Source organism: Schistocerca gregaria, chromosome 8 (genome assembly GCF_023897955.1).
Source record: "Schistocerca gregaria isolate iqSchGreg1 chromosome 8, iqSchGreg1.2, whole genome shotgun sequence".
NCBI classification, from domain to species: domain Eukaryota; kingdom Metazoa; phylum Arthropoda; class Insecta; order Orthoptera; family Acrididae; genus Schistocerca; species Schistocerca gregaria.
In genome coordinates, this window is record NC_064927.1 from 399,746,091 (window position 1) to 399,761,564 (window position 15,474).

General features: G+C 38.9%; 1 protein-coding gene across 1 annotated transcript in view; it reads right to left on the bottom strand.

The window, feature by feature from the left end:
- Positions 1-11,330: 11,330 nt before the first annotated feature.
- The window catches only part of LOC126285310 (UDP-glycosyltransferase UGT5-like), a 46,716-nt gene continuing 42,572 nt past the window's right edge, over positions 11,331-15,474 (bottom strand). The window contains exon 6 of the mRNA XM_049984607.1: positions 11,331-11,726. Coding sequence (XP_049840564.1) covers positions 11,414-11,726 — 313 coding nt within the window. The 3' untranslated portion in view covers positions 11,331-11,413. The remainder of the gene's footprint in view (positions 11,727-15,474) is intronic.

A 15,474-nucleotide genomic window follows, 5' to 3' on the forward strand; every position in this document is an offset into this window, starting at 1 on the left:
GTAAGTGGTCTCCTTTACTTTGGAATTACTTGTATAAATTCACATTTTCATTTGTTAGGGGAGAAGAGAACTCACATTGTGGTATATTTGGCCCTGAATCTTGAATGTTGTCACAGACCTAGTTCATTCTACAAGAGCTCATGCTCCAAATGAGTAAGTTTATAGCATGAATTCTATCACATTTATTGTGGAGGAAATACTTGGTTTCTGAAGTATTCCCTGGCATGTAACCGAGTAATACTGCAGGAGGATGTGAGAGTGACAGCAGATGCAGTTTCTCACTGGAGCAACACATACCCTAAGCTCCATCTTTGTATTTTTTAGCAAGACAGTACTTAGAGAAACTCAATCCACTCCACCAATCGTTACGTGTGTCTGGTTTCTGTACTCTTGGGTTTGGGTTTTAATGTAACCATTCTAGAAATATACATACATAAAATAAAAACTGATGCAGTTTTCAATTCTCATTGCTTGTTAGATTAATGCTGTGAGGGTGACAAGCAAGGTTAGCCTGGTGCTTCCTTATAAATGACATTTTTTATTTATCCCTAGGAGCTCGAACGAAGAGATGTCTTGGGGAGCCTACTCTGAATCATGTCATGTAGAGTTGTGAATGAGAAAAACACAGGATTTCAAGGGTAATCCCACATCATTTTAAATGAGCATCCTTGGGCCTTCTTAATTGAAAATAGCAAAAGGAAGTGTAACCGAACATTATGATATTTTGAAAGTGAAGGGTACATAGCAAAGCAGTGGTACTCGTTGAATGAGTAATTCTTCACTTGTCACTGTTCCTGTTAGTACAGAAGTTTCTATGATCTTATTTTCAACTGAAGACAATGTGGTAGCATTCAAAATGGTTCTTTGGAACTTCCTGACAGATTAAAACTGTGTGCTGGACCGAGACTTGAACTCGGGACCTTTGCCTTTCGCAGGCAAGTGGTCTACCAACTGAGCTATCCAAGCATGACTCACGCCCCATCCTCACAGCTTTACTTCCGCCAGTACCTCGTCTCCTACTTTCTAGACTTCACAGAAGCTCTCCTGCGAACCTTGCAGAACCAGCACTCCTGGAAGAAAGGATATTGTAGAGACATGGCTTAGCCACAGCCTTGGGGATATTTCCAGAATGAGATTTTCACTCTGCAGCAGAGTGTGCACTGATATGAAACTTCCTGGCAGATTAAAACTGTATGCCGGACCTAGACTCGAACTCGGACCTTCGCCTTTCGCGGGCACTTGGCACTGCTGAGGTATTAGATGTTGTAGAAGCAGCTGCTGACTATGTTGTACAAGCTGTTCCTCACTGGCTGTGGCATCAAACAGTAGTCACATGCTATGATCAACAAAAACACCTTGAGTCCACACTGGGGTCTGCCAAAAGATGCAAACTCAGACCTGAGAGCCTACGCAGTAATATGGTTTTACACTTTGGCTCTATTCACACTTACAGGCACAAAAGAATGAAGATGGTATGTAGTGCATCCGTGCAAGATTTTGCCTAGGCTACTACCATTGACCATCGTGAATCATCATGTAGCCAGGAAGCTGGTGAGTGCATCCTCACATGGAGTCACTAGAAAAATTTTCCTTGTCTATGCCTTGAATGACTTGTCCAGTTGCTCTACCTCTGACTGATGCAGTGTGAAAGGGGCCTAGGTACTTAATGCTAGGGTGGAAGAGACTGCATTTGTCCAACTGGCAGTGCAGGTCACTTGATTTCAATCTCTTGAATAGGGCTTGGAGATTTATTAGGTGTTGCTCCTGTTGTGTCATTGTTGACCAGGTAGTTTGCATGCCCTAGATGAGCAGCTGTAAATATTGTTGAAATATGATGTGTGTGCTAACTGCACTAATGGAAACCAGTTATACTGTTATCATCCAGTTGGGAAATTACGCACCAATGCCTCCATTGATTTTGCGGCTGCTAAATAAATTTGAGAGAGAAATCAATCCCCTGTGAATGTAGCCAAAAGTTCTTCTGCACATGGAATGTGTAGACATCTATTTTAGATTGACTGTTAATAATTGCCTTGAAATTGCCACAGATACTTAGGGAACAATTTGGTTTTCTTAATGATGACCATTAGGGGCATCCATTGACTAGTGGAAATGGGCAAGATGAGCCTGAAGCCTTCCAAATGTTTAAGCCAGTTTTTAACTACATCACACATTATGAATGTTACAACAATGGAATTTTGCTCCTCACTTAATGGATATGAATGCTACGAAATAACTGAGTATGGCAGCAGAAGCTTCCTTAAATTCCTCGCATAAGTGAACTAAATCTCTGAATAGTACACAGACTGACATTAGATTGATCTTCTCATTTATGCAAAAAAAAAAAAAGAAAATGCATCCAATCCAAATACTTTAGTAGCCAGATGTGGAATAACTACCAAAAATGTTATATTTTCATGCTGTAGTTCACTACTCATCACTTACTTGAATAGCAGCGATAAACCTAGGTGATAAAATGTCTCTAAGTTGATTGGAGATTCAGCACCACCAATATTATCGTGAAGCTCCACCTTGTTGTTGTTGATGACTAAGGTAATTGTTAACATATTCAAAGTTCCATCAGTTGTCATGGATACTGGTGTGATAGTGCTATATGAGCACCAGACTACACCCAAAGTTTTTAATGGCCCATTCAGACACTAGCTAAATTCCCTTTTCTCTTTCTGGAATGACATAGTGCGTCACCATGTAGGGATTGATGCCTGAAATGACAATCCAGACGTGATTTCCAGCTGTAAGCTATTGTGTTTGTTTGACAGAAACTATGTGAAAGGCAGGTTTTATCTGATGTAGGTTGGATGAGATTGACATCCTACTCTTAAGCTTAGTTTCCTGAGCATTTACCAACGAGCGACAGCACTGCTTTCTACCTACTTCATTGCCTGTTGTGGCTATGTTGGCCAGCAGTGGTGTCAGAAGATGGTAGCTTAATGTCGTCATAGGGTAACCAGTTACATTGCTGATATACTGCCATTTGTGCTAACTTTAATTTATCAGCAGATGGTTGTTGTTCTGAGAATGCAATTTCAAATACCTAGGAAGTTTTAAGAATATCAGTGAGGGTTGGGCCTGATGACCCCAATGCCTTGGTTCCAAATCTCCTTGGTGGGAGACAGTCTGATAAGTACATCTCTAATTAGTGATTTGGCTTTGCAAGGAAAGTTCCAGTGTCACTAGAGGCCTTGCAGATCTGTGATCCATGCTACATAATACTGATGAAACTTTTTGCACATTAATTAATTATGAGTCTTGCAGCTACAACTTGAGTTTGTTGTAGAAATGATGGGTCAGCAAATCACACAATTCTTCTAATAGACTGACAGTCACAACGAATTATTAGTATAACTTTCTGTCTGAAGGCAATGACAAAGCACTTTGGCATTTGGGATCTGAAATATTACTTGCCTTGTAATGGAGAAGAAAACGGTGCAGATAGGTACCTCACATTTTCTTTGCATCATCAAAACTGTTACCTGCTGTGTCCACAAGTCCATTTTCATATATCTGTTGCTCTCTGAGTAAGGTCCTCATTACCAATTTAGTAGCACAGTAGAACATACATTTAAAAGTTTGCATTCACAAGTGTAAGTAGCAGAGCTGTGAATACCCCAACCTAAATACTGACCAGACCATCATATGGTTAACTGGTAAGAGAAGCCGAAGTCATCATATGCCAGACAGACTTCCAATATTAAACAACAAGAAAGACCAAGACAACAGCTGAGTCAATGTAACAGGTCTGATATGGCTCATAACAATTACCTTCACGTATGGCATACTTGCTGTGCAAACATTATTGAAGTGTAAGTAATGCTGCTTATTGATTATTCAGCCTTGTGCTAAGAACTCACAACGCACTACGTCATTAAAATTGAAGAACACAGAGAGCATAACATTCACATTTGACCATTCTTGTTGAACTTTTTTCAGTCTTGACAATTCGGAATGCTTCCATACGGATTACTCAGCCTTAGTTTCAACATCATATCCGTAAACTCATGTTTCATCATCTGTTATGACATGTTTCTGAAGTTCTGCTTTGTTCTTGACTTCAACTTTTGACTCCTGAGCAACTTGCAGTTTCCGCAGTTTTTGTTCGAAATTCAACAGTTTTGGAACAAATTTTGGTATCACACATTTTATACCCAAAACAGGCAAAACATTTTGTGGTGTGTGCCAGTTGATAGGCTAACATCATCGACTGCTTCTCTGATTGTGATTCAGCAATAGTTCATAATCTTTTCTTTCACTTTGTTATAATTGCATTAGATGACGATGTGCTGGGGCATCCAGTGTGCTCATTGTCTTCAATGTTTCAACAGCCTTCTTCAGAACTCTTGTTGTTACTGTGATCTTTAGTCCAGAGACTGGTTCGGCCCTGCTGCTCTGTCCTGTGCGAGCTTCTTCATCTCCCAGTACCTACTGCAACCTACATCCTTCTGAATCTGTTTAGTGTATTCATCTCTTGCTCTCCCTCTATGATTTTTACCCCCATTCTTCCCTCCAATACTAAACTGGTGATATCTTGATGTCTCAGGATGTGCCCTATCAACGAATCCCTTCTTTTGGTAAGTTGTGCCACAAATTTCTTGTCTCCCCAATTCTATTCAGTACCTCCTCATTAGTTACGTGATTGGCCCATCTAATCTTCAACAGTCTTCTGTAGCACTACATTTCAAAAGCTTCTATTCTCTTTGTATCAAACTACTTATTGTTCATGTTTCACTTTCATACAAGGCTACACTCCAGACAAATACCTTCAGAAAAGACTTCTTAACACTTACATCTATATCCAATGTCAAAAAATTCCTCTTCTTCAGAAATGCTTTCCTTCCCGTAGCCAGCTGACATTTTACATCCTCTCTACTTAAACCATCGTCAGTTATTCGCTCCCCCAAATAGCAAAACTCATCTACTACTTTATGTGCCACACTCTTTAATTTACTTCCATCAGCATCACCTGATTTAATTTCACTACATTCCATTATCTTTGTTTTGCTTTTCACAGATGTTCATCTTATATCATTCTTTCAAGGCAGTTGATTCCATTCAATTGCTCTTCCAAGTCCTTTGCTGTCTCTGACAGAATTACGATGTCATTGGCGAACCTCAAAGCTTTTATTCCTTCTCCCTGAACTTTAATTCATCCTCAAAATGTTTGTTTGGTTTCCTTTTACTACTTGCTCAGTGTACAGATTGAATAACATTGGAAATAGGCTACAAACCTGTCTCATTGCCATGTTGATCACTGCGTCCTTTTCATGTCACTCAGCTTTTATAACTGCCATCTGATTTCTTAAAAGTATGCAAATAGTTTTTCACTTCCTGTATTTTACCCCTGATACCTTCAGAATTTCAAGGGAGTAATTCAGTCAACATTTTCAAAAGTTTTCTCTGTGTCTACAAATGCTATAAATCTAGGTTTGGCTTTTTTTAACCTATCTTCTACGGTAACTCACAGGGTCAGTATTGCCTTGTGTGTTCCCACATTTCTTCGGAATCCAAACTGATCTTCCCCAATGCTTTTCCATTCTTCTGTAAAGAATTTATGGTATTATTTTGCAACCATGACTTATGAAACTGATAGTTTGGTTATTTTCAGCAAGTGCTTTCTTTGGAATTGGAATTACTACATTCTACTTGAGGTCTGAGGGTATTATGCCTGTCTCATAAATCTTACACGCCAGATGGAATAGTTTTTTCTGTCTAATTCTTCTCGTGGTACCATATCTGCCTTCTCATCTTCATCTACGTATGCTTCCCCTTGCATATTATTGCCTTCAAGATCATCTCCCTCGTACAGACCCTCTATTATACATTCCTTCCACCATTCAGCTTTCCTTTCTGTGCTTGGGCTAGTTTACAATCTGAGCTCTTGTAGGCTCTGTCTGTTTACCTATTTGATCCTCTGCTGCTTTCACTATTTCATCTCTTTAAGTTACCCATTCAGCTTCTACTGTATTCATTTCCCCTTTTCTAGTCTACTGTTGCCCAATCCTACCTCAGAAACTATCAACAACTTCTGTTTCTTTCAACTTATTCAGGTCCCGTCTCCTTAATTTCATACCTTTTTTTTTTAATTTCTTCAGTTGTAATCTACAGTTCATATCAATAAATTGTGGTCAGAGTACACATCTCCACCTAGAAATGTCTTATAATTTAACATCTGGTTCCTAAATCTCTGTATAGCCATTATGTAATCAGTCTGAAATCTTCTGGTGTCTCCAGGTCTCTTCTGCATATATAACCTTCTTTTATGATTCTTAAAATCAGGTGTTACAAATGATTAAATTAAGCACTGAGCAAAATTCTGCAAGGTGGCTCCCTCTTTCATTCCTTTCCCCCAGTCCATATTCACTTACTGATTTTCCTTCTCTTCCTTTTCCTTTTATCGAATTCCAGTCCCTCATCATAATTAAATTTTTGTCTCCATTAACTATATGAATAATTTCTTTCATCTCATCATACATTTCTTCACTCTCTCCATCATTTGTGGATTTAGTTGGCATACAACCTTGTACTACTTTGATAGGTGTGGTGTGGACTTTGTGCCTGTCTTGGCTAAGATAATGCATTCTCAGTAGCTTACACACATTTCTATTTTCTCATTCATTATTAAACCTTCTCTTGCTTTACCCCTATTTGATTTTGTATTTATAACCCAATATTCTCCTGACCAGAAGTCCCGTTCCTCCTGTCACTGAACTTCACTAACACCCACTATACAGGTTGTTTCAGCTATCTTGTCCACCCAAAATATCTCTGGAACAATAACAGCTATTGGAAAACGACTTTCATCGCTATCAATGTAGGGCTGGGGCCCAAGAATGTACATATTTGGAAACATTCTAAAATGAAAGCGTATGTGTTTTTTAACACAAACTTACGTTTTTTTTAAATGGACCTTCTATATTTTTTCTTCAGCAATCCATAACATGACAAAACACAGACACAATGGTGTTGATTGCATCACAATATTCCCATTACTCCCGAGATATTAAGACGCGAAGTTGACGCTTGAAACATCTGACATGCTCTGCTAGCGCACATCTTGAGGCTCAGGCGTGAACCCCATGCTGCCCGTAATCGCGATGTGATTGACATGCGTAATCACGCCTCCATACTTATCAAGAGGTCCGAAACGAATAATACGGTCTGCTGCCATCCTGCATTAACGTCGTACATTCCAGCAGGTATTTATCCCATAGGCTAGGGGTGATGTGGTTCTGTAACATATCTGTGTACTGCAACGTTAGTCACAAAGTTAACTTCGCTTATAGTTAATCGGCTACTAAAAAGGTAATGCCCTTCAACGTTAAAAATTTACTTTACTGTAGATCTAGCGCAAGTGACAGTTAATCATTCACTCGTAATAGTAAAATTCATGTCTTTTAGTGAAACGAGCAAGTGGACTAAAAGTTTTACCGTTGTTTAGGTAAAAATGTTTTGATTTGGGAAGTTCAGGTAGGACATAGAAGATGCATGTAAACATGTTTAACCAATTAGTTTTATTATCATATAATTATCAATGTCATGTTTATCTAATGGGTTAAATGACAAATTGTTGCAAACAAATGTTTCTTAACATCACTGGGTAAAATGGCCCTTTGTAGAAACTTCCACTGTGATACCAGCACTACATGCTAAACATAGTGTTCACATCTCATGCTCAAAGTGATTCCCATTGACTGCATACATAGGGTCACTCTGTGGATGAAGGATGCCCTACTTCGTGCTACTGTATCCTTTTTGATGGCTGTACAAGCATCAATAATGCGTTCCTTCATGTCAACTGGTGTTGTTGGTTCATGTTGCTAAACAGCATCCTTCACTGCTCCCCAAAGAAAATAATCCAGCGGCGTAAGGTCCGGAGATTGGGCAGGCCACCTAACTGGGCCAATCCAATCCACATACCAGGGAACTTACGGTTCAGAAGTCGTCGTGCTCATAAGGCGTTATGTGCAGGGCATCCGTCATGCTGATACCACATGACCATTCTCCGGTTCAGAGGTACGGTGTCCAAGAGAACAGGAAGACTGTGTCATATAAATCTGGAGTATTGTCTGCCATTTTGGATGCCGTTTATAAAGAAAGGTGCGATAATGATATCTCCAATAATCCCACACCAAACATTAACTTTCCACGTACGTTGATGCTCTATCTGACGGAGCCATTTTGGATTGTCTGCGGACCAATAGTACATATTCCTCATATTGACAATTCCTTTGTTGGAGAATGATGCCTCGTTGGTAAAGAGAACATCTGGAAAAATATTTGGATTAGTCAGAAGTATTTGCTGAGCCCACCGACAAAATGTTACCCTATTGCGGAAGTCATTTCCATGAAGATCCTGGTGTAAATTAACATGGTAAGGATGAAATTTATGACATTTAAGAATACGCTGTGCTCTTGATTTCGACACACCAACTTTACATTCAATTTGATGTGTGCTGATTTGAAGATTCACAGCTATGGTAGTGAGCACAGCAACTTCAGCACATTCATCTGTGCATGTTCTAGGACAATGTCGAAGTCTTGGATTTAAGCTTCGCATTTCACATAGACGAAATGTGAGACGACCAAACATCCGGCGCGAAGGCGATGGCTTGTCAGGGAATCGTCTTCTGTACAGTCGTTCTGCGTGAACAGCATTTCGTCCACCTATAACAGGGTACTGTACAGGTATGTAGAGTAGGTTAGAAAACAGACATATTCACTTAATAATCATAATGTTCGCTAACAGTACTATCAACAAACAAGCAATCTCATAACGTATTTCCCGTCAACGTACAATCTCCATAGATCAGCAGCATTTCTACCATATCTTCATGTGTGTACATTATACTGTACAGTATAAGTTCCATGTACTTATGAGAGTTGATGGCAGCAGACCTTATTATTCGTTTCGGACCTCTTGATAAGTATGGAGGTGTGATTACGCATGTCAATCACATCGTGAGTATGGGCAGCATGGGGTTCACGCCTGAGCCTCAGGACGTACGCTAGCAGTGCATGTCGGATGTTTCAAGCGTCAACTTCGCGTCTCAATATCTCGGGATGTAATGGGAATATTGCGATGCCATTGTGTATGTGCTTTGTCATGCTGTGGATTGCTGAAGAAAAAATATAGGAGGTCCATTTAAAAAAAAAAAACATAAGTTTGTGTTAAAAAACACATACACTTTCATTTTAGAATGTTTCCAAATATGTACATTCATGGGCCCCAGCCCTACATTCATACCAGTGAAAGTCGTTTTCCAATAGCTGTTATTGTTCCAGAGATATTTTGGGTGGACAAGATAGCTGGGACACCCTGTATTTAAATTGAAACTATCTGTTTCCCTGTTCAAATTTCTAACCTACCTGCCTGATTAAGGAATTGGGTAGTCCACACACTGATCCATAGAATGTCAGTTTTGCTTCTCATGATGACATCCTGCTGAGTAATTACTGCCTGGAGACCCGAATAGGGGACTGTTTTAGCTCCAGAATATTTTATTTAAGAAGATGCCATGATTTAACCATACAGTAGAGCTGCATGCCCTCAGGAAAAATTACAGCAATAGTTTCCCCTTGCTTTCAGCCGTTCGCAGTACCAGCACTGCAAGGCCATTTTGGTTCATGTTACAAGGCCAGATCAGTCAACCATCCAGACTGTTGCCCTGCAACTACTGAAAAGGCTGCTGTCCCTCTTCTGGAATGACAAGTTTGTCTGGCATCTCAACAGATAACTTTCCATTGTGATTGCACATATGGTACAGCTGTCTGTATCACTGAGGTAATAAAGCCTCTCCACCAATGGTGAGGTCATGGTTCATGGGGTTGCCAGCAGCCTTTGTTTTATGCGCATAAGGTTCACAAAATGCAGTACTTCACATTTCTAAATCTGTGGTCCACTTTATTGTGTCTTACAGCAAAATTTATACAAAATAACCACTAATAAATTCAACAACATCTAAACTTTTTGACAGCTGACAACAAACTATACATCTTATATGACTAAATAATTTATGAGTGAAGGAGATTGCTCACTGATTAGCAGGCCTTGTGGCAGTAGTAACACCAGTTCCCATCAGATCACTGCAGTTAAACTCTGTCAGGCTGGGCTAGCACTTGGATGGGTAACCATCTGGTGTGCCAAGCACTGTTGGCAAGCAGGATGCACTCGGCCATGGTAAGGCAAACTGAGGAACTGCTTGATTGACAAGTAGCGGCTCTGGTCTCGTAAACTGACATACGGCCGGGAGAGTGGTGTGCTGACCACATGCCCCTCCATATCAGAGTCTGGTGATGCCTTTGGGCTGAGGATGACATGGAGGCCGGTTGGTACCATTGTTGACAGGCATATACAAAAGGAAAAGAAAACTTACTAGCTTTCAAAAAAAAAGTCCTTTGTTGAGCTACACACTGTACAGACATGGTCTCTGGTATGTTTATCAAGACAGAAAAAAAAAATCGTGGCAGTCAGAATAATACAACATGCAGAATTACAAAATTCCCAAATTTTTTGAACTCACATCATAGGGTCTCCATAATGGACTCCACATTAAGAGCTGAGACTGATTAGATAATTTATAAAGAATTGTTGATATCCTGCTTCAGTGACTTTTATTGTTAATGTTCTTTGATGATCATGCTGTCATCATAAGGTGAATTAAGATCTTTACATTGTTGAATTTTCTTGTGACCTACACATGTATTGTCTGTTGGGTGCATGTTTGCATTTCAAAGTTTTCAATGGTGCAATGTTTTATGACATCAAAAAATGTACAGTGACACACATGTGGAGTTTGTTGTGTCAGCATACAGCAGATATATTTATCCAGACGTTTAGTAAGCATAATTTTCCCATATATGTAGAAAACTGTGTAAGTGCTTTCAGCACTGCAAGCCATGCTAACATTTCTCCACCAGTGCAAGATGATGTACAACCTCCCTGCCACTGTGCTGTTTGTTAAATAGACAACACATGTGTATGTCACAAACAAATGCAATAATGTAAAAGTATCTTAATCCACCTGATAATGGCATCACCATGAAAACACATATTAGTGTTAAAAACGAACATAAAGGTACTAAAGCAATGTAATAACATCTGTTGTTATAAAAGACAGATACATAGCACATAAATTGTACCTCACCGTAGTCTGCATCTTCCATGAAATACAGCCCCATGTTTTGTTTGATCCTCTTATAGTATCCGAAATATATGTAGCAGGATCCATCCATTAGCTTGCAGACATCGTGAACTATTATGTAAAGGAAAACTATGGTGTGGAAAAGGCTGGTAAAAAAGAAGTGTATTGTTTCTGTTTAATGTAAAAAATATATATTTGAAAAGTGAGCTATTTCATCAAAAACAAGTTTTTACATGTTTAATTTTCATCCACTCTTACTGCTGCTTCTTCAGATTTTTCTTAATGCCATTTTCAGCAATGTTTTTGGGTGTACTACTGAACAAGAACCTGAGAACAACTCTTAATATTATCACTAGAAGACTCACAACCACTGTGACAATTGTTAGCATGAAGATGATAACATCTAGCAGGCACAGTTGATACCAGCTAAGATCCACGGCTGCAGATCTCATGTGTGAGGCTCCTTTGTGGCGTGCTACATACTCTGTCCAGTACACAAGTTCCTCCATGGGAGTTCGAGGTCTGTCATGGTACAGGCGGGACAGGTCCTTCGCCTTTGTTTGGTACCTGTTGGCAAATCCACAGCTTCAAAGTAAATATATACATGCATGGTGTATCATTAGACACAGAAAGTGTAAACTGGAAATATTATATCAGATTTTGGGTCCAAAAGAATACAACTATTCCTTGGTTAAAAATATGTATATATGTTGTCTTCAATACCAATCTGTCACCTTGTTTCTTACTATCCTCCATCTGCTTCTGTATTCTGCTTTTATTTTCATCACTGAATAGCAGCTACACCACAGAAAGCAGTTCAGTGTTAGATTACATGAGCCGTATTTAATGGATCCTGATGAGATTGATCATAGGGCGTGGGAAGAAATAAGAAATGGGCATTATATTTAAATACATTGCACAGAACTGTTTTAAGGTCCAAGCAACAAAAGCTACAACTTGGGCCACCATAGGCGCAACAGTTGTAAGATTTCTATACAGAATGTATCACAATTACTAGCAGCCACATAGCTGCCAACCTGGGAGGGATACCCTAGTGCAATATTTTTATAAGCTGTGTATCATAATTAGTAGGAAAAATTGACACATGTAGGAGGCGGAAGTTAACAAAGATAAGTTGCATGTCAGAAAAATGTTTTTTAACCAGCCCTGGCAGAGTTCAATTGAAAATTTAATGAATTATGATGTATTATTGTTACAGTGATAATATGAGTTGTAGAGTGATCTAACTCATTCATCTTAAAGAGTCGCTGTGTTGCTACTCTTCAACTTAGAAAGGAGCTCATGAATTCAACTACAAACTCCACTATATTATCCAAAAGGCATTTAATATGCTCTGGTAAGCTGTTAAATACCTGTTTATCCATATACCTGACTACTTTCTATACTACTTAATAAAATTCTTCGAAAAAAGAGCAATGTTGATAATAATAAAACACTTTTTTGGGGGGGTTGGAGGGGGGGGGGGGGTGGAAGGTTCTCTTGACAACATTCTGGATGATATCCCTGTAAATGTGTAACAACAATGGAAATTCCTGGCTGGAATACTAGGTAAAATAAGGGAAATACAATCACTCACCTCCAGTGGTCTGCTGTATGGCTCATAAAAACAACAGCAGGAAACAGTATTCACATTAGCCTTCTCTGACAAAAATTCACTCATTCACACACACAACCACACAGATTCTCAAACACACATGCATGTGAGAATATGTAGCTCAAAAGCTAGTGTGAATACTTTTTTTCTGTTACATGTTTCTATGTGCTACACTTCAGTGTGCTATAGGTGAGTGGTTATCTTTCCCTTATTTTACATATTAACTCAAAAATTTTATCTAATTGTAGTCCCAAAAGTTAGTGGTAAAAAACTATAAATCGAATTTACTTATTCACATCAAAAGTTAATGGTATTTGATTTGCCTTGAACTATCTACTGATGTTTTTATATATTTCTTATATTATCATTTCTGTGTGACATCTACATGTACGTGATTACTCTGCTATTCACAATTAAGTGCCCAGCAGAGGGTTTAATGAACCACCTTCATGCTGTCTCTCTACCATTCCACTCTCGAACTGCGCACAGGAGAAACAAGCCCTGATTTCTCTTATTTTATTGTGATGATCATTTCTCCCTATGTAGGTGGATGCCAACAGAATGTTTTCGCAATTGGAGGAGAAAACTGGTGATTGAAATGTCATGAGAAGATCCCATCATGATGAAAAATGCCTTTGTTTTAATGATTGCCACTCCAATTCATGTATCATATCTGTGGCACTATCTCCCCTATTTTGCAATAATACAAAACAAGCCACCCTTCTTCGAACTTTTTCAATATTGTCTCACGTGATACGAATCCCACACTGCACAGCAATCTCCAGAATAGGGTGGACAAGTGTAGTGTAAGCAATCTCTTTAGTAGGTCTGTTGCACCTTCTGCCAATGAATCAACATCTTTGGTTTGCTCCACCCACAACATTATCTATGTGATCGTTCCAATTTAGGTTATTTGTAATTGTAATCCCTATGTATTTAGTAGTATTTACTGCCTTCAGATTTGTGTGACTTATCACGTAATCAAAATTTATCGGATTTCTTTTGGTACTCATGTGAATAACTTCACACTTTTCTTTATTCAGGGTCAATTGCCACTTTTTGCACCACACAGATAGCTTATCTAAATCATTTTGCAATTCGTTGTGGTCGTCTGATGACTTTACAAGGTGGTAAATGACAGCATCATCTGCAAATAATCTAAGAGGGCTACTCAGATTGTCTCCTATGTCATTAATATAGATCAGGAACAATAGAGGGCCTATAGCACTTCCTTGGGGAATGCCGATATTACGTCTGTTTTACTCGATGATTTTCCATCTATTACTATGAACTGTGACCTTCCTGAGAGAAAAGCATGAATCCAGTCGCACAAACGATGCGATATTCCACAGGCACACAGTTTGATTAGAAGACGCTTGCAAGGAATGGTGTCAAATGCCTTATGAAAATATAAAAATATGAAGTCAATTTGACATCCACTGTCGGTAGCACTGATTACTTCATGAGTACAGAGAGCTAGTTGTGTTATGCAAGAACGATATTTTCTGAACGCATGCTATGTGTCAATAAATTGTTTTCTTCAAGGTACCTCATAATGTTCGAGTACAATAGATGTACCAAAAACCTACTGCAGATTGACATTAGTTATATGGGCCTGTAAGTCAGCGGATTCCTCCTATTTCCCTTATTGCGTATTGGTGTGACCTGAGCAACTTTCCAGTCTTTAGGTACGGAACTTCCTGTGAGTGAGCATTTGTATATAATTGCTAATTATGGAGATATTGTATCTGCATACTCTGAAAGGAACCTGACTGGTATACCATATGGACCAGAAGCCTTGCCTTTATTAAGTGATTTAAGCTGCTTTGCTACACCGAGGATATCTACTTCTGTTTCTCATTGTTGCACTTGTTCTTGATTAGAATTCGGGAATATTTACTTTGGTGAAGGAGTTTCCGAAAACCGTGTTTAATAACTGTGCTTTGGTGGCATTGTCATCAGTGACTTCACCGTTATTATCACACTGTGAAGGTATTGTTGCGTCTTGCCACTAGTGTGCTTTATATGTGACCAGAATCTCTTTGGGTTTTCTGCCAGATTCCGACACAGAGTTTCATTGTGGAAATTATTAAAAGCATCTCGCATTGAAGCACACGCTATAATTTGAACTTCTACAAAGCTCTGCCAAACTTTGGCATTTTGCATTCTTTTAAATTTGGCACGCTTTTTTCATTACTTCTGTAACAGCGATCTGACCCATTTTGTGTACCATGGGGGATCAGTACCATAACTTATTAATTTATGTGGTATATATCTCTAAATTTCAATCAATACTATCTCTTTGAAATCATTCCATTTCTTTTTTACTCTTGTGTTATCAGATCAGAAGACATGGAGACTGTCTCTTAAAAAGGCATTAAGAGCATTTTTATCAGCTTTTTTAAATAGATGTACTTTGCATTTCTTTTTTATGGTTGTGGGTGTTACAGTATTCAGCCTAGCAGCAACTGCCTTGTGGTCGCTAATCTCTGTATTTGTCATGATACTCCCTATTTGTCCAGGATTATTTGTTACTAAGGGGTCAAGTATGCTTTCACAACCATTTATTCTTTGAGTAGGCTTATGAACTAATTGTTCAAAATAATTTTCTGAGAAAGCATTCAGTACAATTTCGGAAGACATTTTATGCCTGCAGCCGGCTTTAAATGTATAATTTTTCCAGCATATCAAGGGTAGATT